Here is a 26,166-nt window from a genome sequence, read left to right on the forward strand (position 1 = left end):
TGTAGGCTGGTTTTGACAAACAGCCTTTTCTGGACTAATACAGTAGCTGTACAAAAACAAAAGCTATGTTATTGAAATCTGTCAGTACCATCTTTCAGGCAACAGAAGTGATTTGCTGTTTCACCAATGGAAAAGCATTTAGCTTCAGAGGAAAGATGCCAGCAAATCCTACCTGTGGTAAAGGATCAGTGCTGCCGTTACTTGTTGGGGAAAAAAGGTGGACAAAAGCACCCACATTAAATTCTCTCTCCAGTTTCCAAAGATGGTAGTGTTTACACAGATGTAGACTGACACACAAAATGTTCTGCAATTGCCTCAGAGGGATGGATGTACTTTCCTTGCCTGCTCTTTTTCAAACCTAAGAATCAAAAAGAAAATGCATATGATCAAAAGTACCCAGAAGATAGGAGAAAGAAAATTAGCTGAACTCTTCATGCATTTATTTATACTGTAGAGTATTCAAGGCAATAGGCAATTCTTTTAATGGAATAAATTTGTGATAAAATTTAATTTTTAATAATTCTTATATGGAAAACTGTCATTGATATGATTATGCCATCACTTTCAACCCAAGATAAAAGACCAGCTTTAACTCTGTAATGGAGTACTGTGTTTTGCAGTGGATGCATCATTCAGTCCTATTTTCATTGCTTGCCTCTTTCTGCCAAGCTACCTGGTTAAGTCTAGGCATGAGCCCACCATGTAAAACTCTTCAGTTTTCTTCGGTTATAAGTGATTGTTCATTCAGCACTGCTAAACTCAGTGCATTACTTTTGAGAGTAAAGTTTTGCTTAGAATGCCAGTCTGTCCTTGTGTTCTGCTTTTATAGTTATAAAGATAACACTTAATACTGTACAATTTAAAACTTTTTTTGAAGTTTTCCTCAGCAAAGAATGAATAAAAATGAGACCAAATTAAATAATGTTACTGGGGAAGGCTGATGTATTATGTTTCTCCATACTCATCGTGACAGGTATGTAATACCTCCCAGTCGGTAGTGGTCATCTTTAAAAGGATATTTTGTATTTAATTTCTAAAATATTTACTATTTTAGAAAAGTATTGTCAATGCTCAATTTCCCTTATTATTAGAATAAAACCGTAGGAACTTATTAGAAAGATTAAATGATGCTAGAAAGCTTTTAACAAACATCTACAACAGGTTAAGGATTTGGTTTTTACCTTTCATATTGTCATCATGCAATATGTTTAACTGGAATTAGTTTTGAGGTATTTGACTATACCTCACACTATATGTAATATAAAATTGTGAGGTTCTGTGGAGAACTAAAATACAACAGAAAATCCCATCTGTATGTCAAGCTTCTGAGGAATCAGTCCGCTCTGGTACTGGGTTAAATTCATGGGCAAGGCCCAGAGCTGACATGCTGGAATTTCTGAGCTGACCTCTTGCTTTCATGTAAATGCAGATTGAAAAATCTTCTGAGTTAATTGTCCATATTTACAAAGAATTAAGGTGTAAAAGAATCAAGCTACCTTTACCTGCAAACTTTATTAATTCTCTTGGTAATATAAAGATAGACTAGTGGAAGAAAATACTAATATATTCCTCTGTATAAACAGGGGTGCTTCCGTTTTGCAAAATCTTTCTTCCTTGGAAGAAAGAGAGGCTGTCTGAGGTGGTGTCATGAATAAATGAGCATATTTCAATTCAAATTCTTCTGTGGTTTGAGGTTCTTGGTCTTTTGTTTTACAAAATATAATTTTGCCAAGTTGGGCCTAGGAAACTGTGCATGAGATTTTATGCATTTCTACATTTTAGCCTCTAATTTTCTGATCTGTATTCCTGCTGCAGCAGAAATCCAGTAATCCAAGCCAACTCAGAGTAGAACCTGGCAAAATATGAGTGTTAACTCTCTAGGGAGCTGTCAAATTGTGCAAGTTTTTTGAGGAAGGTCTAGAGATGCAATCATTTTCAATGTATATTTTTTTCAATTTCTTGACTTTTCACCAACTGTTCTCTATTCACAGTCATTCCCATGATATTAATTTTTGATGTATGGAAAAAGTGCCAGACTTTGAAGGAATGGGATTAAAGTATTAGGAAAAAATCAGCTGCTGTATACTTTGGCTTGTGGTGATAGAGAAAGCTTTCAATGTCCTGGCAATTTTTTGATGTTTCTTACTATATTTTTACAACAGTGACTTTTACAATAATGAAGATATTCCATGCAGCATTCAGTACATTGTATTTTTCTAGAAGAGGTGTTTTAATACTCTATTATTTGGTCATTGATACATTAATAAGTAATTTCTGTGAATTACCATGGGCTAACCTTTAAGAGTTATCTGCAGGGTTACAGCAGCATTGCTGTTGTGGGTGGACTTGCATGAATTTGGCATGCAGTTAGGTTGGAAAGAAGACTTAAAGTTGCAGGTGCGTTACCTGAAACTTCACCCTCTTGATTCTTCAAAACTTTGTCTTCACATGCAAAGGAATCTTGTTTACTCATCTGGTTAGGCTCTAATTTAAATTATTTTCCTGTTGGTTTTGCTATATAGTACTTTCTCACTGAAAATAACAGAGCATATGGAAAAAAAAGGTTAATTTTTTTGCCTTTTTTCAGTCCTATTTGTAGATCAGCATTCAATTGATCCTCTAGTGTCTCTGCTGTAGACTGGGAATAGAAGGAAAGAGTCAAGGAAATGGAAAATAAATATGTGGTAGGAAACATTGGCAAGGTTAAAACTTAATATTTATTCCATAAATAACTAAAATATTTCAAATTTTGCTTTCTTTACACATAAGAAAAATGCAGAATAAATCCACTTAGAATTATATGGAGAGAAGAGTTTTGAGAATTTAGGCATTTTAACATCAGAAACATGAAACTTAAATATGTTAAACTGTAATGTATTATAGGTAGTTTTCCATAATTTCATGAAGCATTAGTTGTTGCAGAAAATAAACACTATTATTCCTCCTACTAATACTTATGTTCTCCCTTTCCCCTCCCCCAAAATCACAACTCTAGGTACTGATTTTTTAAAAGAAAAAAGGAAAAAAAATACTTTTCTCTAGAGGTGGTGTCTTTTGGCTGTCTTGAAACAAGATAGAATGATATTTAGCTTTTAATATTTGGCTTTTCCAATAATTTTAAATGAAATCGAGATGACTGTGGGAAGGAAAATGATTTATCATATCAGTCTGACAACCACTGATTTGATAAAAAAAATTACACGTTTCCAGACATTCTGAATAGAACAAAATAAGGAATGATTTTGTTTTCCAAAAAGCTTAGTTTATCTCTAAAATCATAATAAATTTACCTGGAACATATATCAGGAAATATAAAGCTAAGCCTCGACAGTCTTAGCCTGTATTTTGTTTTTGTTTTTTCCAGGTGAATGGCCAAAGCACTCACCTGAAAAGTCAAGGACAAAAAATTGGTTTTGTTCAAGCCATGTATACACCTTCGATGTTACAAAACATATGAATTATAAATTATATCAAAACAGAAACAATTGTGCTCATTTTAAAGTAAAAAAGAACTTAAACTACCATAAAAATTTTTTAGGAAAACAATTAGAAATATGTAATTTGTGCAGCGGTTTCTCTCTCTAAGAGATGCATAGACAGAAACTACTCATCAAGCAATTCCATTCTCCATAATAGAAAATTAATCAAGTGGACACAAAACATTTACTGGTGCTTTCTCCTCTGATGTGATTTTTTTTCCCCCACTCTTATCTTGCATCTGACTCATGATTTGCCTGTCTTTTGCCCTTCTCTGTAGCCTGAGGATGCCCTTTTGCTTTTCTGTTGAAGTTTAGCAGAGTAGCTGTCTAGCAAGCTGATGCCTGTTGCCTCCTTGCTTCTGTTTGAATCAATATGAATTGATTTGTGCTGAAACAAGAATTATTTCAAGTGTGTTGTTTCTTTGAGCTTTGTTTTTGAAATCCTGTATACAACTGTGGAACTCAGATTTCCATGTTCCATGCATATGTTATGGTTAAGAATCTTTATATCTGAAATAGCTAAAAAGTACATGAAAATTCTTTTATTTTTCTTCTTAGACCCAAATAATTATTACCACAGAAGAAATGAAATGACAACCACAGATAATCTTGACTTCAAGCATCACAACTACAAGGAAATGAGGCAGGTAGGCAGAGTCTACCTACTTGATAACTTCCAAAATATGTTCCATCATTTTGCTTCAATGTGTAAAAGTAAAATTCTGTGTTCAGAATAGTGAAAATCTCCAATGGAAATTGGAAATTTTTCTTTTCTGGAATTGGAAATTCTCCATTGGAAATCTTTTGTTGACCAGAAATCTTAAGGAGAAAAAAAATAATAAAATCCTGTTGGTATGATTTTAAATCTACCAGCACTGTTAATCTTGTTTCTTTAACTTCAAATAAGCAATCTTTGTTCTTGTTTTTGTTGTGGTGGTGTTGGTTTTTTTTAATCTTGGTTCATATCACCACAGAAATAGGTGTGGGTTGCACTAAGGAAATGTTTCTGCCTGCTTTCTCTCCAAATATAAAGATAATATGTTTGGACTTGAAGTGTGTGAATCATTTGCTGTATGCTGAATTTTCACTATATTTATGCTGCGTGAATCACCGTTCATTTTTATTGAGCAATTGTGTACTGAGTCACACACTTATTTCAGTAGAGATTTCATGGCCTATATTTCTTAGCACAAAGATTAGACAAGTAGAAACTCAATTGGCATAATTACTGTCAAGAACAATAAAGTAAAGGGTATTTTAGATTCTCTTTGCAGAAAGACAGGTTGGTCAGGTTAGAAAGATATTTAAAAAAAAAAAAAAAAAAAGCAGCTTTAAAACAGGATGTTTTTCCAGTTTTCATGCAATTAGAAAATTTTCAGCTGTGGTCAAGAGCTGGTCAGTTGTGACCTATCATTGTGTTCTCCCATGGTTTGTATTTCTGTGGGTCAAAACAGTGTATTTAGAACCGATTGGATTCTAATTGAGTTCTGCTGCTTGTAGGTAGAAGATTGTGGGCTGGGTTGCAACAAGTCTTATATCCTCTAAACTGCTCTTTAGTGATAACTAATTTCTTTCCTGAGTATAAAATAGAACAGTATCTGTCAATTTCAGAGTTAACTCCATATTATTACTATATTTTTTTGTAACGCAGCGTTGTTATCAGTTTTATGAGCTGCTTCACTGCCAATCATCTCAGAAAAGCACAGTTCTTTGAAGTTATTTATCATAAACACTGAGAAAGGAGGAGGAGAAGAGTGTTCCCTGGGCCATGTTTTGGAAGCATTACATTACAATGTGCTGAGTATTTGTGGGAGGGAGGAATTTTCTCAGCGTCAGGTTATTTTAATACAACTCTCTCTTTAGGAAGATGAAATTTATAGTACCAATTTTTTCTCTCGAAAGAGCCCTCAGGAATCTCCTTCTAGTCAATAGGAAAACTCACTGTATCCTGTAGTCAGAAGTAGGGATTATTTTGTATTCCAAGAAGTATATACACAATGTATTTATACTGTATAGCAAGGTTTTAAAATGGCTGACAGATATCCCTGGAAATAATTTGAAATGGACATTTGAGTACATCTTTTGCCTGTGTATACTCAAATCAGTTGTATGAAAGAATGGAAAACCCATCCCTTCTAATAAAATGAAACACCTGATTAAATTAAAGGTATGAGGGAATCCTGCGAAAGTATCTGAAACAAATATATTTTTCTGTATTAGGAGTACCTATTCTAAAATAGCTTTGAACTACAGAAGAAGGTGAATCTGAATCTTGTCCGAAGCTTCAACTTTGTCTTTGTAACAGAATGAAATATCTAATTCCTATCATATCTGCCTTAGGAAATGAGTGCTAATTTTTGAATCCAGTTAACTGGACATGATTCTTACCTTTGGGAAAAGTCAGGCTACAAGCACTCCTGAAGTCCTGTTGGTCTTCATGGCAAGAGTTGTTTATGGAAGTGATGCAATGGTAATGCAGAAAGTTCTTCTATCTTGAGCTGTATATGTTACTTTATGAACATATTTATCAGAGGGTGAAACAATGAAATCTAGATAACTAGAGCAAAACCCAGGAAGCATCTTGGGTTGCATGCAAGGCCAGATTGACTCTCTAACTCTGAGCTCAAAGAGGAGGCAATTTCTGGTTTGACCCTAAGCAGAACAAAGAATGCAGAGTTTTTTGTACTTAGTTGCAGGACTCAGACAAAAGTTCTCTATACAGGATAAAAAATAGCCCTAAACAGAAAGTCATTGATAGGAGAGCCATTTTGCCTCCTCTAAGTTTAGATAGCACTCAGACTTACATTCAATAAGCCTTTTATTCAAAACTGAACAATTAGATCTTCAGACATCAGTTTTTCAGGGCTGCTTCAAAGAATGCTTGCAGTCTTCCTAAAGTGCTAATAGGATAAATAATAGGTAATGACAAACAAACAGGAGCTGTCAAATAAGAGCTGCCAGTGAGCATAACTCTGGAAATGTTTTACAATCCTGCTGGCTGTTAATAAAGCCCTGATGGACTATAGTCTTCAATTGTCTTTGACAGTTTGCATATGTGAAAAGAAAACACTAACATTTCAGGTGACCTATTGTGCTGCTTGTAGGAAATAGGCACGAGAAAAGCAAACATGAAATATGTTTGTTTCCCATTTTGTATTTGTATATTAACACGTAGCTACCTTACCATATCTGCACTGTCAAAAAAAAAAAGGGCTGACATATAGCTTACTGCAGAGGCCCTGATTCAGGAAAGTTCTTCATTCAACTTAGGAAATTAGTCACGCTTGAAATTAAACAGATGGTTGGGAGTTTACTGAGGCCAATACAAATATTTTCACTGATTATAGTGTGTTTCGAACTTGGTTCTAGGCACTTTTCTCGCTAGGAATGAAATTTAACATATTCTTAACCACTTTCCTTAATTGATGCCATGGATATCCTATGCCCATGTAGTGCCAGGCACAAAAAAAGCTTCTGCACTGTAGAATGATTTCACAGAGATCTCTGCAAGGACAAGCTTAACTTCCCTATTTCAAACTTAGAGAGCTGCATGGTTGCAGGAATGCATCAGCCAGAGGGAAGCTTCCTGCAGTCTCAAGAGTAAGGAGAGGAATGGTTAGGCACAGAACTGAGACAATTACATAATTTACACATTAGAGGAAGAGGATCTTAAAATAGAGGATCTATTTTAAATTCAATATTTGTACTCACTGGCAAAGTGTGAGGAAAAAAATAATATCTGTGTGGAGAAAAAGATGGTATCTTGTCCAACAATGATCCTTTTCATCCTACTGTCAGGATGACTACTAATAATCCACACACAGTAGAACTTGGATTAATGATGGTCTGTGAGGCCCTAGTAAGAGCTCCATGGCTCCATATCCATTGATAGTATTTTTGGTTCATTGTGAGCAGGTTCAGGTGCAGTAGTTCTTGACCATGGAGATTTAAAGTGGTCTGTCTCAAAAAAAATAGGTTTTAACTTGTTAAACATTGTGCTAGAAGATGTATAACAATGTTCTCCTATTCTTATGTGTGTTTTAGCTGGAACAGCAAATGAAGGTATACACATTTACATACACCAAAATCATTAACAAATAATAATAATAACCAGTGGAAATAGCTGGGTATTCATAATACCAGTACATTAATGATAACAATATCTGGGTACATTTTTCAGATGAGTGCTGAGCTTAAGTTTACAAAAGAAATTCTTTCTCATGTGTATAAAACTAATGTACAAGATGAACAAACCTGAAAAAAAATCTCTTTGGTCTCTGCATGATTATAAATAGAAGTGAAGTTTTTTATGAGAGGAATTTTAATGATGTTCATTCCAATGTGAATTGTGTTTCCACTTTGATTTGCTAAATGATGGCATGGGAATTGGACACATGTAATTAATGTATTTTTTTAAAATCATCTGCTTTGTTATCATCCAGTATTGTCTCTATATTAACATTGTTTGAGCAGAGGTTTTTTTATCCTCCTGCAATTCTTCTTCAATAATATATTCACCCTTGTTTACGGAAACATTGTCTAATTAATAGTGCCTCGGGTTCCAATTTACGGTAAAGTCCTTATTTCTTTCTTTAATCCCTTCCATTAAAAAAAATCAAAACAGATAAATTTTGTCATTTAAAGCTACTTGCAATAACTTCTTAGTAAGAACACATCTTTTCAGTCTCGTTTGTGAATTTTAATGTTCACTTGAAATGTCACAGTGAAAATTGGTTTTGTTTATTTGTGGGATGATTTAGACAGCAGTTATCGTTATCTGGATGACATCTGTGTACCTCCATTGATTTAAACATAACTACACCCCTTACCGTGACCTTCCTTATGCACTTTATTAAGCAGTATGGCTATTTGATTATGTTTTGATTATGTCATGCAATATCTGTAGAAATGATGAAAAGATTTTGTCTATAGATATGCCTTCAGACTGGTTGTTGGTATTGTCATTATTTTTTTCAGAAACCTGGTAAATCAATTCAGAGAAATCTGATATACCAGTTTTGCCTGGAGTATACTGTGCTATGTTTATAGGAGATATTCAGATAACACCTATCTTGCTATTTTGGCCACAACAACACTGCCTGCAGTAACAATTTTGCACCTATGAAATTTCATATTGTAATACAGGGGTGAGCTTGATTTCTGTCTCAGTGGTGGTGGCAGCTGTAATGAGAATTCTCTGGGACAGTGCTGTTTAAATGGACGGTATTCTTTATTTTGAATGAAATCATCACTACATAGGGTGAAGGGGAGAGAAATCTTTACTGGGCAGTGTGTCTGTGGGAACCTGTGATGTATGCACATTGTCATGCCATTAACACGCTTGGGTCATCTTGAGTCAATTTAGCTGTATTGATCACAGAGCATGTAGGAAGAAGTGTTGGGGTGTCTAATCAGCCCCCAGCATGTAATGTTTTGAGAACATGTGTTTTATTACCTCTTGGTAGTATAGGAGTAATGCAGGATGATTTTTATTTTGCTTTATTGTTATTCCTGTTAGACTTACCCATTTTAGTTAATTTTGTGATAATATTGGATATGCATAAGAAAAAGCTGGAACCCCATCTACACTCTGCTGTTTCAGCAGACAGTATTCAACTTGTTCCAGCTGAACAAGCATTATGTTGTGTAATAGCAAAGCCATAATTTGTAAATTAAATATGAAGCATTTACAACTAAGAAATAAAAAAGAAAATGAAGAGTTTCTGATAAAAAGCAATTTGGAATAAAATAATTAATAGTCAATCTGTTGATGATGTATTGTCTAATTCTATGTCTTTTTTTTTTGGCAGTTGATGAAAACAGTGAATAAAATGTGCCCAAATATCACAAGAATTTACAATATTGGAAAAAGCCACCAAGGACTAAAGCTGTATGCTGTTGAGATTTCTGACAACCCAGGAGAACACGAAGTTGGTTAGGATTTAGTAAAACTAAATCTGTTGAAGGGTGTCGGGCTTTTTTTTTTTTTTTTCCCTTCTCATTCTCTGTATCTGCAGTAATTATCCCTGATGGAATTATATTCATGGCAGCAATGACTTCAAATGTATGTGGGAGGAACTTCAGTGCTAAATTTCTAAATTTGGAAGAGGAGGTAGAGCACAAAGAGAAAGCATTTTGAATGTGGGATCAAATTCTTTAATGATAATGAATTTTATTCTTTACAATTAAAAAAAAAAAAAAAAGTGAATTTTAGTGCTAGGAATTTATTTAGTTTTGAATGAGAATTTGCTTTTTTATATGGGAGTGTTTGCATTGCAAAGCAAAGACAGGTGAGATTTTTCAGTGTTATTTCACCGGTGAGTGTTGGGGTATAATGTCCTACAGTAATATAGTCCTTCAGTCTTCAGTCATTCTGTGGAGATGAATAAAGAACTCACTGTGATCTGTTTAGGACAGCTGTTGGTATAAAGGTGACAGTGCTCTACCTTACCTGTGAATGCCTCAGTAGGTGCCCACCCCATGCTAGGAAGAGTGCTGCAACATGCTCCTAAGACATCTCTCTGCTCTGCTGTAGTGTATGGAGCTGAGCAGATGACATCTCTCCCTAAACTTGGGGCTGATCTTAACCCCTGAATATCTCATGCCCTGTTACTGAGGGTAGGGACAGGGACTGCATCTTCAGTCAGGCTGCTGGGAAGGTGAACCTAGGCACAAATTATAGATTGTGCATTTTGGATCTATTGTATTTGATGTTTGCAAGTGTTATTCTTACAAAGGACAATTGAATTATGCTTTTTTGAATAGCTAGTGCTTTTCCTAATCATTTCTGACATATTTTGCTGTTGAGTGCAAGTATTGTAGAATTCAATATAATCTTGAAAAATATATGTGAACCTATTTTGTGATTAGTGAAGGAAAAGGAGTGTGTGAAGTCAGAGATCAATCAGATAATGTTACTGGCTGATTATCTTTTCAGAGCCTTAACATCTGTCCAAATGAATTACCAGCAAGGTATTTTTCATGTTATTTTTACACTATCAGAATGTCTAAGATCTACGTTTTCAACTTTCAGCAGGTAATTAAAATTTTTTTTTTAGTAGAAAATGTTGAGATTTTTACACAGTGGCTTTTAGACATTACTGATACTGATGAGCCTGTTGTAGAAAGTGTACAGAAAGTAATTATTTTTTTCTTATATATTTTCACCTATCATTTGTTCAGTTAAGGCATTTCTCTAACCTGTCTTAAGTGAATAATTGCTGATCGACATCAATGAGTTTTGAGTAGATCCTTGATCTGCTGTTCTGACTACAATTCTGGCCCATGTGTTTGACAGGTGAACCAGAATTTCGGTACATTGCAGGAGCTCATGGGAACGAAGTGCTTGGACGTGAGCTAATCCTTTTGCTGATGCAGTTCATGTGTCAGGAATACCTTGCTGGGAACCCACGCATTGTCCACCTCATTGAGGATACAAGAATTCACCTTCTTCCCTCAGTCAACCCAGATGGATATGACAAGGCATATAAAGCGGTAATATGGAGGAATTAATTAGTTCAGTTAAGTTAATGAAACAAGCAATTTATTCTTATTTTTTTTCCAGGGATCAAATTTTACAAGCAATCAGAAGAAATAAGCTCAAAAGATAAAACCAAAATCATGCAAGCAAAAATAAACCACTGGAACTTACCTGGGGAAAAAGCATGAAACAATTTTTTTATGTGATGTGGGCTAGTATGAGGAAGTACATGGAAAGGAGGGGCACTAAGACTGCCAGAACAAACCATACTGAGGTGTACAGATCAGTGGAACACCATTATGGAAAACAGAAAATTCATGCAGCCTGTTTCTCATGGGACACCAAACTTAAGCCTATGAAAATTTGTGTATCTCTGCAGCTAAAAATTAATAGTGTACCTTTAAGAAGTGCACGGTGTGTCAGGCGTTGTAATAATTCAGTCTGGAAGAAGACAGACAGCAGAAGGAAAAAATTCAGGGGCTCTATTCAAATGTACTGGAAAATCTTCCAGGACAGTCTATAGCTGCAGACTAGAATACAAAAGCTGCACTCACAGCCATAAAGGGATATGTTATCATCTCTAGTGCAACTCTGGAAAACCTGTCTTCAGTAGAAACCTTGAAAACAAAACAGAATGTTTTGTCTAGCCCCAGGTAATTTTTCCTGGCTTTTGTTTTATCTTATTCAAGGTTTCATGTAAAATAGGAAAAAAAAAAAAAATCAGTTAAAAATTAATTTGTCTTTCTAGTTCTCTGTATGGAATTACCTCTGCCACATCCCCAAACTCTTTTCTGGGGGACCACATGTTGTCATGTTCTCAATGAATTTTTCTCCTTTTTTTTTTTTTTTTTTTTTTTTTTTTTTTTCATTCTAAGGGTTCAGAATTAGGGGGCTGGTCTTTAGGACGATGGACTCAGGATGGCATTGACATCAACAATAATTTCCCTGATTTAAACTCTTTGCTTTGGGAGTCTGAAGATCAGAAGAAGAGCAAAAGAAAAGTTCCAAACCATCACATTCCCATTCCTGACTGGTACCTGTCTGAAAATGCCACTGTAAGTAAAGCTGGTTTTGGAGAGAGGGGAATGCAAAGTCCAGGGCAGGTTGAAAGACTGAACTTTATGCTTCTCAGGACCATGAGCAGCTCGTAGGTGAGGTTGCATACCTACTCCAAGCTAATTGCTTAGGCTTCCTTGATAGTCAATGGAAATAAAATTATACTTTAAAGTATAATTAGGTCCCATGCAGAAGCTGCTTGGGAAGGGAAGGGAGGGTCTTCCTGGAACATCATCTTTTCCCTGGGCTATTTGAAGAGCCTGGAGGATGTGATAGCCAAATTTGAGGCTGAAGCAAAGTAAGGGAAACACGCAGCAGGGCCCAGATCTGTGAACCAGGCTTCTCCATATCTTTGCTGCATGGATGAGCTCTTTACCAGCTTAGTCACCATGAAGGTTTCTCCTATTTTTTTTTTTCTTGATGTTGTTTAAAATAACATAATGCAAAACTACTGCAGTGGCTTATGTTAGCCATGTTTAAATTTAACTTACTTTTGCATGGCATTTTAAGTAACTGTTTATAGTGGCTGAGCTTCTCCTGTTTTGTGGGAAGGCACTTAACTGTGACAGTTCCATGGGCCTTAGAATTATTTCCATGCTTAAAATCACTCATTTTGAGCACTTGTTTCCCCTGATGCCAGTGGGCACAGTCTGATATCTTTCTTGGTTGGTGCTTTAGATTGTTTCTTTTGCACAAATTACAAATGTTAAGGTTGTGTTAGTTTTTGTAGATTGTCACTGGAATTGAAGATGAATCTGGCAGGCACCATAATTAACTGAAGCTTTTCTTCTTGGCCACATGTCTTGTGCTGGCTGCTCACTCCATGTTTAGCAACTCCCTGTCTACCTTTGAAAGAAGATTATCAAAACGCACAGGTTAAAACAAAGCTCTTTCTCACAGGTGGCAGTTGAGACACGAGCAATAATCGCATGGATGGAAAAAATTCCTTTTGTGCTGGGTGGCAATCTGCAGGGAGGAGAGCTGGTGGTGGCATACCCCTACGACATGGTGCGGTCCCTGTGGAAAACCCAGGACTACACACCCACCCCAGATGACCACGTCTTTCGCTGGCTTGCATACTCCTATGCCTCCACACACCGACTGATGACAGACGCGAGGAGGAGAGCGTGTCATACAGAGGACTTCCAGAAGGAGGACGGCACGGTTAACGGGGCATCGTGGCATACCGTGGCTGGAAGTAGGTGTCTGTGGAAACTCCCTTGTGGTGTTACCCTGTTGAACGTGATAATGCCATCACTGCCCGCTATTCACAGCGGGGGTAAAAGTGGTGGAATGTGCTCCAAGAGGAATATTTCCTCATCTGAAAGCCTGTCATGAGGTATTAGCAAATTGACAGAGACTGTGTCGCTAAATACCCAGTGACAATTTCATTTACTACCCAGGTTTCCAAAAGTTCATGAGCAATTTATTTTGTTTATTATGTTAATTTCTGTTTTCTATATGTTCTATATATTTAACTGGGGAAATAACAACACAGCCCAAACCCTTTAGCAGGTGAAACCTCTCAGCATTTTGCCATCTCAGAAGGTGTCATCAGAAATCTGCTGCCAAACTGCAGAGGTAGTCAGTGTTACAGCCGAGGTAGAGACTCCCAGAGGGGCCTGGGCCCCCTTGGTAATCCTCAGACAGGAAAACTATGATTTCAGCCTCTGTTCACTGCATTCAGTTGCAGACTGGCCCCCAGTGATGTTCATTTGAGTTGTAATGACGTGCCACAGAAAGCTACTGCTTCCCCGTGACCCTCCTATCTGTAAAAGACTTGGACCACTTGTGATTAAACTTTGACCAGGCTCCACAAGCATTTTTGCTGCCAGAATAAATTACAGACTGCATCATTTGCTGTGTGCCCAAGCCTGTCTCCCTGTCAAAGAGTGCAAAGGGGAAACTGTGTCCTGTAGTGCAGACAGAGCATCTATTTCCAGGGAAGCCCAATTAAATGCACATTATTATCCCCAATAGGTACAGTTATCTATGGGTGTACACTCAAACTGTCTCTGAACAGGCACTCTGCTGAATATCACAGTTCTACTCAAAAACTGCTTCTAAGTGACAACATTTTCTATGAAATTAAGAAGCAAGCAGCGTACCTGCCACCACTTGAATAACAATAGGAGCCACTGCAGACCTAATGGCAAACAGATGCAAGAAAGCAGCTGTGTGGACATGTTTTTGTTGGAGCTGGCTCTTGTTTGTAACTTGCAGGTAGTTTCACTGCATAAACATTTCTCGGTTTTGGACGTATCTTTTACATTGGCCTGTGTACAGTTAATGCTGGCCAGCCATTGATGGCTAGAGCCAAGAATTAACTTTTCAAATATTTTTTCAGGAGGTTAAAAAGTGCTGGGTGAAGTTGGGGGGAAGAAAGATTGAACTGCTCAGATCATAAGGCCAGTGTCCAATGATACATTTCTATGCATTTCTGCAAATTCTAAAAAGAAACAAAAAAAACCCTCCAAACTCTTAATGCCAACTTGACTGCTTAATTATCTAATTTATGAGCTTAATTTTCCTAAGTGCTACAGAAACATAATTATGAATCAATACAGAAAAGATGGCACTGGCCATGTCACTGACAGATATTGCATTAAGTAACATTAAGTAATGGTGTGCAATATAGATGGTGAATAGTATCTTGATTTCTTAGTAACAATTGCATATTGGATTTGGTTCATCTGTTCTGTTTTATTGAGTTAGGATGTTTCTCATTATATCGTACATCCTGCTTTATGCCATTATAATAAGTCTTCCAAGATTGTCTTTGAGAAAAATGCTTGAATATTGCTTTTACCTTTGTTCTTTACACCTTGGATTCTAGACTAAACCTCATAATATTTCTATGCAAGCTCACCCTACAACCTGCAGGATGGTTTTGGATGTTTTCTCTACATAGAGAAATGGAAGAGAACAATTTGTATGGCACTTATATAAATATTTACACACATACATATACATACATGTGCACATATATATAAACATGTTTTACAACAGTTATTCAACAGTACCTTGCAATGTAAAAGGTTATTCAAATATGATTCCAGGTTTGTACACAAATTTCTCATGGACGTTTTTCATTCCATTTCCTCTGTTTTTCCATGACTCTATATATGTAGTTATGTAGGTCACTCAGCTTTCTGTTTATTTACCCTTTAGTTCAATGCATAGCAGTTTCTTCTCCAAAGAGCTGCTTGCTTAATGCCTGATGTCAAGGTGACACACCTGCATATTGCTGGCAGTGGGCTGCCCCCATAGGTTTGCTGAGCTTGAAGCTGCCCTTCCTCTCCTTCCTCACCCACTGTGTTGCGTGGCCTTGCAGTGGCCATGCACATAAACCTTTTGCTGCTCATACCATGGGAAAAATTTGTAAGGGATTCTTCTGATTCCTTTTCAGCACTAGAGAGTCCCTAGAGCAGTTGGTACACCACAGATATCAAACATATCCCAGTGCCTTTGAAAGCCAACCATACCATTTCCTGCACGTATTCTGGATGGCAATGAATTCAAATTTTTCAGCAGCTTGACATTATAATATTTCTGCAGTGGATGAACTGCACAAAGACACAAAACAGATGAACATTTATTTATTTATTTATTTATTTCCAGTGTTTTTGAGGCTGGATTTGCCTGTTCAGACATTACATGGAAAATTGCTCTTGGCAACATTATGCCATTTTCTAAAATATGTGTATTAAAACTGATCAATTACTGTGGGTTGCAAAACATCTCGCAATAGACTAATCAGGGTGCGATATAGTATGTGAGGGGAAAATAACTGTGACTGTTTCTCAAATGGAAGGGAAGCACATTTATGCAGAGTAGCATATGCCACTGTCTGATATTTAGGCTTTTTCCATCAACAAATGCAAAAAGTGTAACATCTGTATTACATAATCCTCCTGCTCTGCACCCAGAAGGCACTGAGGGCTCGTTAAATACTTGGCTACTGCTATGTGGTAATTGGACAGGACAGGAATTTTTATTTTCTTTAACTCTTTCCACTCAAAACTGCTTGGTGAAAGCATTTCCTGCTAATCTTTGGCATTGTAAAGGATAACACCTAATGTCATTAATAAACAGTTATTTAAATATTTTTATTATTAAATGTAATCTTCTTGCTGTAGAGAAAGACCTACTTTCCTAACATCTTTCTAGTGTGCTCCAATCTTCACCAGTATCTTGTAAACTTATTCCAGATAAGGTTTCTATTTTATTTTATTTTGTACTGTTTTCTGCTAAATATCTAACTCCTTTAAGTTTTATGATGGCAAAAGGACACAGCTCTATGCATCAAAGGAATTGAGGATGCAGTGCTGGGGCGAACCAATGACCCTGGCACTGACCAATGACACTGTGGTCTCGTGCCCTCTGTTTTAAGCATATAGAGGAGATGCTGTCTTTGCTCTGCCATTACTCTGGTGCTTTGTTACAGGAGACAAGGCATTCCTGAAAAAAAGATTTTCCTTGCCAGATCTGCAGACTAAGCCAGCTAGATAAAAATCTCAGTTTTTGCTTGAAAAAGTTGTTTACTGCACATAAAATCGCCAGATCTGAATAATAGATTTAAATAAATAAATAAATAAAATTGTTTCTTTTTTTTTATCCCTCCTCTCTGACAGGCATAAATGACTTCAGCTACCTGCACACAAACTGCTTTGAGCTGTCCATCTACGTGGGCTGTGACAAGTATCCCCATGAGAGCGAGTTGCCTGAAGAATGGGAGAACAACCGGGAATCCCTGATCGTTTTTATGGAGCAGGTATTTGACAGAAGAAAACCCCTGAGTAACTTGATGACTCCTTTCAGACTGAAAGAGAGTTTAAGAAACAGCTCTGGCTTTCCCTGACTGTGACCATTGATTGTGACCATTGTGACATGACTGGTTGCTGTGACCATTTATGTTGAGCTTTATTGGGGCTGAGGCCCAGTGGAGCAGTGATGTTGCCATGAGCAGGAGCTGAGTCACCTGCTGCTGCCTTCAGCATCTCTCAGCCCTTGCCCCTCATGCTGTACCAATGCTGTCGCTGAGGTTTTCAAAGCAGTCTGGGGTTTCTGATATATTTCTTACATGGCTGTAATTAATGTCCTGCTCTGGCAGAAGTTTCTACACAAGCTGCTAGGTAGCTTTAGGAAGTCAAATGTAGTTTTTAGGCTTCATGCTCACATTGTATCACCATGAAGGAGAAGCTGTCTGCATTGTGCAAATATTTCAGCTGTAACTGTGCTTATGTGAAAAACAGAAATGCTCACTATAATGTGAAGTCTGTGCCATACAGTCCCTGCATTTTTACTTGGATAACATCATCCCTTCAACTTCATAGGCTATTTCAAAGTAAGGTTTCACTAACACTTTGTGCTTCAAGTGATAGAAATTGCATGATTATTGATATTTATTAAAGAAAGTTTAACTGTAAGCAAAGCTGGCATATAATTTCTGCCAGACTGTCTTAATTTCAGAGGACAAAATAACAAAGCTTGTTAAAATTTGGTAAATGTGCCATAGAGCTTGCCAGAAAAGAGCACCTAAAAACCCTTTATGTTTGCTTTATCTGCTATTTTAATCTGTTTCTTGAATTTGATGTTTCTAGGATCCCAATAGACATTGTAAATTGATTCACAAGCGTGAACCCCAAAACAGGAATAAGACGCACGTAATTGACATGAGGACTTAATGAATTGCTGTATCTTCCTAATGATGGCACTGCTCATTGCTGTGTAATGTTTATTTATTTATTTCTCCTAATAGGTCCATCGGGGCATCAAAGGCATAGTGAAAGATGTACATGGAAGGGGAATCCCAAATGCCATTATTTCGGTAGAAGGTGTTAACCATGATATTCGCACAGGTAATAATAATAAAATTAAAAATAGTTTTAAAATAAAAAGTCAACGCAAATTAATAAATTTATGGTTAAAAAACAAACAGAAAAAAATAATAACTTCACTGCAACTTTGAAGTCTTTTTTTTTTTTTTCCTGAGGAAAACCAGCAGAGAGATAATCCAAGGAGTGCATTGCAGAAGGGATGGTATTTGGGGGGCTCTTTCTCTCCATGGCATAGCTGCATAGGTGAGAATAGAACTATGGTTTCCTTTTGGACCCTGTTCCTCTTCCCACCTCTTTTGAAGTACTGAGCAAATATCCCTGTATCTACCCAAAATCTATAGCCAGAGTAAGGCTGTGTTAAAAGAGAAGTCATTCTTCCTTTTCTCATGAAAAGATAATGCAGCTCTAACCCAGAGTAACTGCAGCACAGCTAAACAAGGCTGTAGTAGTAGCTCGTTGCACAGAGTGCTTCTCTGGTTATGGGAATGTGTTGAAGATGTGATCCAGAGCTGTGTCCAGAGGAGGAACAGCTGCTACAGGGAAGGGGAGTTTCACACGCTTCAGAGTCTTCTGCAAAGCGTCATAAAAGATAGCCTGATGGGGCTCAGCTGAAACAAGGACTTGAATGGGTGGATTGCAGCCTGGAGAATTACTGTTCTATATGTATTTAAAAAAATAAATAAATGGACAAATGGACAGATGCCTTGTTTGTACAGCCTTGGTCTATACCGAGACACAGATGTTTATATTCAGAGTAAATTCCAGGCCTATTTAATGGCCTGGCAAGGAGTCATGGTTCTAAATAAAGTACTGCTTTAAATAGATACCAGCAATGACAGGATTAATGGTAATACCCAAAAACTGTTGTTGGCAGGTTGGGGGCTGGACAGTGTCCGTTGGCTGCTGTGTTTCTATAGGTCCTATACAGTCCTTTATGAAATGGTCATCGCTGTGCTTGTGAGCTCTGTTGTTAGAGGAACCAGAGAGAGTATGGAGCAGGGAGAGGAGCATGGGGAAGGAGATGGCCAAGCAAGACCTGTCGTTAGCAAAAGTCTGTCTGATTGCTTGCCGCTGAGGTACAGGATGGCACACTGATCTGTTGGCTGATTCCAGGTTATGGAGCATCACAGAGCTAAGATAAGAGACTTCCAACTCTTCAATGTTTTATCTGAGCAGATAATAATTTTGAAATATCTAACTTAGTTTACAATTAATTTTACTTCAGTGCTACCATGTCTCTGTTATTAAAGAAAACACTGGATGGCAGATACTTAATTAGGCAATAATGACTCTTCCTTAAATATTTCAAAATGGGACCAGTGGGAAATGATAGTGGGAATGAAAGTAATCAGCTGGTCTTCCCTGTCTTGGAAGACTGCCATAAACGGTAGGTTGCACCGCTCTGGTAATGGAATTAACATATTACTCTGCCTGAGACCAAACAAATGCAAGAGGAAATTAATCTCCAACTCTCTGTATGCTGGATTTCTACATGAAAGAAAGATCAACTGTTTAAAAACAGTGGACAAGCATATGGAAAGAAGTCCTGGTAGCATGGTAATAACTGTGCAAGGTTCCAGAATGCAGTTTGTAGCACTTGGGAAGCTTACAGCTCTTTGGATTAGGTGTTGAGCTGAACTTCTGTGGTTAAGGTCAATCTGAACTTCTTGGTACAAGCAAATGTAATTGGTTCATAATTTTTATTTATTTATCTAATGAGAAATACTGAATTTGACACTGTTTGGGAATCACTTTATAAATGGGAACATGAGAGTTCTATCTTGTTTTATATTACACAGATAATGTACATGTTGGTTTTGAAACAGCAGAATTTATGGTGCAGGGAAAAAAAAGCTAAAGCGACACACAGCTTCAGAGAAAGAAGGCAAGTTGTCAGAATTTGCCCCTCATTTATACATTTTAAATGAAAAATGAATCAATTTAAAAGTCTGAGTTGCCTTGATATAAAAATAGTTCAAGTGGAAGAAAAATTGTGGCCGCTATATTTATTCATGTAAATTTTGTTTAAAGTGATCTAGGCTGTAAGGTACCTGCTTTTTCTTTGGTACACTGATGTTGTTGACTACCCTGTACAGCAGATAAAATTGTGTGAAAAGGCCTTTTAATAATATTTATTTGTTTGAGAACATTTCTCTGCTCTTTTCTGTGGACAAAAAAAAAAAAAAGTGCACAAAAAGTCCTTTATTTTCTCTTGAAAGTACAATATATCTTATTGAAAAAGGATACTGGTGGCACTAAGCTGATAATATTAACAGGCTAATTGAAATTATTGATTTAGAGAGCAAGAGCTTTATGGAAAATTATTCCATTTTCTTTTGATGTAGGTGTAATTATTGCTTCACTCTGATTGCATGGTGTTACAGTTAGATGTGGACTATGCTCTATGAGATAACCTTCAGAAAAGAGTTCATCGATTGGATGGATAAATGTACTAGACACCCTTTTTTCCCCACATTGCAAGTGCAGGCAATTATTTGGGGTGCCTTCTCGATCCCACTAGCAGAGGTCAGTGGACTTTCCATTACCAAGAGGGAAAGGAATTTGTAAAATGTTTGTGACTTACTATGGCCTCTGGGCATATCAAATCATATGCCAGTGGCATCTTCCCAAGTATCTGGCAAAAGGTTATATTTTTTTTATATCACCTGCTTGTTTTTGCGCTGTTTTAGCTCATTATTTTTTTTGGATGGGTAGGTCGAATGTGCCCTGTTACCAGAGTAGGAAGCAGACTTGAGGAAAGGACCTCTCAATACAGAAATTAGCCCACTGCAACCTTTTCATGATAGTACAGAACCTCTCCTCCCGCACCCACTGGGCAGCTCCAATAATTGCTGCAATAAAAAGTAACTGGAAGGTGTAATTTCTAGTGTTTTAACTGCTTGTATATACTAGCAGGAGGTAAACAAGCAAGCCAAATGTCATTACAGAAGAAACCACCTTCCAAAAGCACCATTGCCTAGAGATCTCTCTTGTGACACCTCCCATCACTGCCTGTGTGCACACATGCATGTGCCCACAGAAACAGAAGGCACCCAACCTGTGGCAGCCTCTGACTGCTTGCAGTAAACAATTCAGACAATGCTAAACCTGGAGTATTTAGTGTCTTGATCAAGAAATGTACAGTTCCCTTCTAGTGAAGCTTTTCTGTACTGGAGCCTTCAGAATTCAAAAACAGATGCACATATCTGTATGATTTTTGCAATTAAGCATAATTAATTTAATTTCACACAGTGTTCAGAGAAAGATTTATGAGTATTTTGGTAAACTTGATATGCTTTCAGCATACATTATGTAACCAAACTGAAAGATTTTGAAGTACCATTTAGTTAATATTTAATAGCATTAGTCTCAGCTAAGTATATTTCCAATGTTATAATTCTCCAGGTTTTTTCTCCTTGCTGACTGCCTCTTCAGCAGAGAAAAGTTAAGTTTTAGTTATTGTATGCACTGGCCATGCATCGCCATGACTAGATTTCCTGGGACCTCTGTAGATAACAGCGTATTAGGATAATTTTTATAATGTCTTTAAATTCATAATATTTAGTTAAAGTCATTTAGTTGTAAAAGGTTGATTGATCCTATCAGGCTCAAAGAGCACCCCTCTTAACTAGAGTGTTTCTGGAGTTGTCTGACACATTTAATTTCTAATATGTATATTGTGTATATATGCTACATTTTTATTTTATCTGAGTGGACATGAAAATTTCTTTCTAGACCCAGCTATTGGATATGGACATAGCCTTCCTTCAGCCTTCTTCCATTGGAGACTGTTATTTTAGTAGTCTTAATATTTGATAAAAGTGTCTGTATTTTTAATTGTTTCTCTTGCCATCTGCTCTGATTTTTTTTTATTTATTTTTTACCTTCTGCATCATTTAACCTAATTTAAAATAAAAAAAAAAAAAAAAAAAAAAGAAAACAACCTTACCCTTTTAGTCTGGTATTAAATTCTGGGTGATGACAGCTGACAGAAGCACTAATGTCTAGTTACTTGTGAATGAAAAGGAGGTAAAATGCATCATGCTTAACAGCTTAATATCCAAATGTGTAATGGTTTCCTTGTGGTGTGTGAACCTGCAGATTTTTTCCTGGCTTTGTGCAGGGTTGTGATGAACTGCCTGCTAAACTTGTCAAAAAATTATGGGTCAGACTTGAATCCCAGGGGCTAAAGGCAACATCTGAGCAGGGATGAATTCACAGCCACAAGTTGGGGGCATGCAGCCTTCACTAGGGTGTCAGTGGACCTAACAATAAAGGAGAACTAAATAAACTAAATAACTAAATAAAGCGTTCCTCAGAGGATCCTTTCTAAGAGTGCCATTCCTAAGGTCTTAAGAAAGAGCAAATCTAGACCTTGGCCATCACCAAGTAAGGCTAAAGTGGCTGAAAGAAACACCTGGGCAAGATGGTATGCAAAAGATAACAGTATCAGGTGTGCTTGCACACAATTTCATGCTTGCAGTCAAAGGCTGCAATATCAGGGTATAGTACATATTGCTGTTTTGCTAATGCTTGCTGCTTGTAAACACTATTTTACTTATAAATTAATAAATATTAAATAAGTATATAATACAATTAATATTATATATTATTTCTATTTTACAAAAGCCTAAATTAAAATCATTTTTTTAAACAGAAGCCAGCTAGACTGATTTTTTTCCCAAATATAATATTTTCATACAAATTGTCTTTAGTTTTTGCAACACTACATTGTAAGCAACCCAAGGCTAGTGATAGTAGGGCTGTCAGTAAATGTTAGTACTAAAAACAAACAAAAACTTTGTATGCAAGATGTTTTATTTCTATTTATATATATATAATTGCATATTTGAATATGCACAGTGGGTTTTCCCCGGATAGGCTGAAAAATTAATTTCAGGTATTGATATTTCGTTGTTTCTAGTCCTCAGCAATGCATACTTTCTAGTTAAAATATTATTTTAAAAGAAGTCTAAAACCATCCTAGTGTATATATGGGTAAACCAAGATGAACGGAAAGGAAAGCCCTGATTCAATGAGGTGTTAAAATACAATGTTTTATGCACAAGTGATTTAGTTGATCACAGTGACTCTGTTCATGCATTTACAGGTAAGAAAGTGGTGAAGTGTCCTGATGAATTATAGTTTGTAGGAAAATTAGCATAATAAAACTCAATATAATATTTTATGGAAGGGGATGCTTAGATCTCAGAGTCTATATGGTACACACTCTCACATAGCCCCACCACCAACCTATGTGTGTACAGGTGGTCTGTCCAGGACCTCATGTGATGCAAGTAGGTCCCTGCTTAAGAAAGGAGCCCTGTCCTAAAACTTTCCTTTTTCCAAACAGGAGCTGATGGGGATTACTGGCGGCTTCTCAACCCAGGGGAGTATGTGGTCGGCGTGAAAGCAGAGGGCTACACCGGCGCCACCAAGACCTGTGAGGTGGGCTATGACATGGGAGCCACCCAGTGCGACTTCACCATCTCCAAAACCAACATGGCGAGGATCAAGGAAATTATGAGGAAGTTTGGGAAGCAGCCGATCAGCCTGTCCCTGCGGCGGCTCCGGCAGCGGGCTCGGCAGTGGCGGCAGCGGAGATAGGCCTCGGCTCTGCCTCGATCAGCCCAGCTGTAGCAGTAGTGAGAGTTATGTAGCCCATCTCTTCATACGCATTTTCCTGCACGAGGCCTTTCTGTTAGGGGAGCTGGATGTGGGTTTGTCATTTTGGAGAAAAATTGGAAACAAAATTCAGTTTGAGTTGAAGAGAAATAAGCCCCAGTGAGTGGGGGGAGAGGCGGAAGGAATGTAAAAAGATGTTTTGAGTTAAACTGATTTTTTTTTTTTGCCTGTGGATTATTTAATCCTTTGTAAATCTGTTTTCTTTAAATATAGAAAAAAAAAAAAAAGAGATACTTGTACATGAGAAATGTTGTTTTGAAAGAAAAAAATGAAAAATGGTGTTTCTAAAGTATAAAATTGATATATTTTTGCAATTCAAAAAAGTTATGACACTCTTTACATTTTATCCACATATGGGAGGAAAGCTGAGAGGGCACAGTTTCTGCTGAACATTATTAAAATGTGTCAGATTTCAGTCTCTTTCCCTGAAAGAGACTTTTGGACAAGCATCATAATCTGATTGCTGAACTTAATGCCCAGAACATTTTCTCTTCTGGTTTAAAAAGCTGTATTTTCTAAACCTCTAAAAAAAAGTTGCTTGATAAACATCACTGCAGCACTGTGCCATAGCACATCCTCTCTAATCCAGGAGAAGGACTCAAAATGAAGCTTTCATCATAGATGCAGGCTTGGTCATGGGCATGTATATAGTTCACAAATCCCCTGGCAGCATCTTTTTTCTTGATTCTGGCCTGCCTATAAGTGCCTTTTGTGCTCACGCACACCTTGTGTCCCTGTCTTTCATAACATGCAAAAGATTCCATGTTCCTCTACATGGTCTCTTCATCTTACCACTACAGCTACTGCTTTTCTGGCCTCACTACTCTTAGTGCTGGATTTCTGCTTTTTTATTGCCTATTAAGTAACAAAGTTGTACAGCAGAATAGGATTGAGGTTTGGTAAAGATGCAGATCAGATCTAGGAAAGAATGAACTAAATAAACACTCATCAAACCATCAGCTGGTGAAAATCAACTTTGCTCTGTCAGCTTCAATGTCATGACCTTAGTTATACCAAAAGAAGGGCCAGCTGTACCTTTTTAGCCAGTCAAAAGTCTGTGGATAAACAAACATTTTTAATATGCATGGTAGTGAGGCTGCAATGTACACTTTCAAATAGAGTTTGTTTAAAACTTTTTAATTGCTATTACAGTTCTTGCCTATCTTGATATGATTCTTGGAAAAGACGTTCACCCAACTATCACTCAAAACAGGAGAAATAAACTAAATAGAAAACTTACTGTAAAAATATTGCTTGCCATCTGTACTAAATCTTTTTTCTTGTCAGCAAAGAATCTTGTAAACACAAAAGGCAAAAGATTTCAGAATGAATAATATAATCATGAACCCTTGCATAATAAATAGTCCTATTATTAAATTTCATAGGCAATTCCAGCCTATGCTTGTTCTGCAAATTCCATTAAATAACAGCAATGTATTTGACAGCAAAGGCACAAAGAAAATAACAGGGTGCACACATAATTTTCTATAACTGAAATTATGGAACTCCAGCTCCTAGTCAGCATCATTTAAATTAAATAATAGATGTAAACAAATAATCCAATCATCACATTAGCATTTTGAATGATATTTTACTTTTTTCACTCTATTTACCACCTTTACAACATTCTGTGTTCCATATTTTTATTTTGAGCTACAAACTTAACAGCAAAGTTGTCAAGAAGTTTTTTTTTTAGCATCTGAGAAAGGACAAATGATATCTTTTTTTTTTTCAGGTAATGATGAGAAACTTTTTTTTTTTTTTTTTTTTTTTTTTTGATCAGTGACAGCATAAAAATTTTCCTGCTAATTTGCCAGCATGCCTGATTATTATTTTTTTTTTTGTTATGAACTGATGAAGTTCCTTAGGTAGATTCTTTCTTGAATCCTATGAAGTCCCAGTCATTTTGCTGGAGGGTTTGCACAAAGATGCAAACAGGGAAATGAGGAGGCACATTTAATTCACTAATATTCAGATTGAAGGTGGAAATCACTAGCTGCACAGTCAGTCCTGACAGGTCAGTTCTTTCTACCTTGCAATATCTTTTCAGGCTGTTCTGAGATTAACTTTACAAAGCTAACTGTCCCTATGCTCAGTTCCCAGGTATCAGGTTATCTCAACAAACAAGACATTTTTTGTTCAGGAGTGAGAAGTGGACCTCATGGGAATGCATTTGATGTCTGTTAGCAAAAATAAAGTGGATTCTGATTGCTGCAGACCTCACTAACATAAATGCTGATGACAGTGGCCCTGGTGTTCTCTGCTGGCAGTGGCTAGTGCTTGCATGTACTTGAGTGCAGCAGAACTATGACTAATGTAGGTGATCTTAGTCTGTTTTGGTCCAGGCATTACTAAATAAATGGCCTAATAGACATCAAGTATAGTCATCACTGCAATTATTTTGTGTTTGTTCAGCACCTTTAAACTGAACGCTCAAGTTCAAAGGAATTTTACTAGTAACTTCAGATACGTGAATATCTCATGCTGAGATAAGATGCTTTTGCCTGCCCTGAATACAATAATAGCAGAATGAAGCGTGCCCTATTTGCTACTATAGTAATGCACTTGGGAGTTAAAATGTTCTTTCCTTTTTTCTTTTTTTTTCTTTTTTTTTTCTTTTTAAATA

The 26,166-nt window shown here is 36.9% G+C and overlaps 1 protein-coding gene across 1 annotated transcript in view; it reads left to right on the forward strand.

Moving 5' to 3' along the window:
* Positions 1-23,625, forward strand: part of CPXM2 (carboxypeptidase X, M14 family member 2) — a 69,651-nt gene extending 46,026 nt beyond the window's left edge. Inside the window, exons 6-13 of the mRNA XM_082764774.1 lie at positions 4,038-4,126; positions 9,290-9,413; positions 10,777-10,973; positions 11,835-12,014; positions 12,916-13,213; positions 16,650-16,789; positions 17,777-17,876; positions 23,209-23,625. Coding sequence (XP_082620900.1) covers positions 4,038-4,126; positions 9,290-9,413; positions 10,777-10,973; positions 11,835-12,014; positions 12,916-13,213; positions 16,650-16,789; positions 17,777-17,876; positions 23,209-23,462 — 1,382 coding nt within the window. The 3' untranslated portion in view covers positions 23,463-23,625. The remainder of the gene's footprint in view (positions 1-4,037; positions 4,127-9,289; positions 9,414-10,776; positions 10,974-11,834; positions 12,015-12,915; positions 13,214-16,649; positions 16,790-17,776; positions 17,877-23,208) is intronic.
* The last annotated feature ends 2,541 nt before the right edge of the window (positions 23,626-26,166 follow it).

Source organism: Aythya marila (assembly GCF_965140915.1).
Source record: "Aythya marila genome assembly, chromosome: 7".
NCBI classification, from domain to species: domain Eukaryota; kingdom Metazoa; phylum Chordata; class Aves; order Anseriformes; family Anatidae; genus Aythya; species Aythya marila.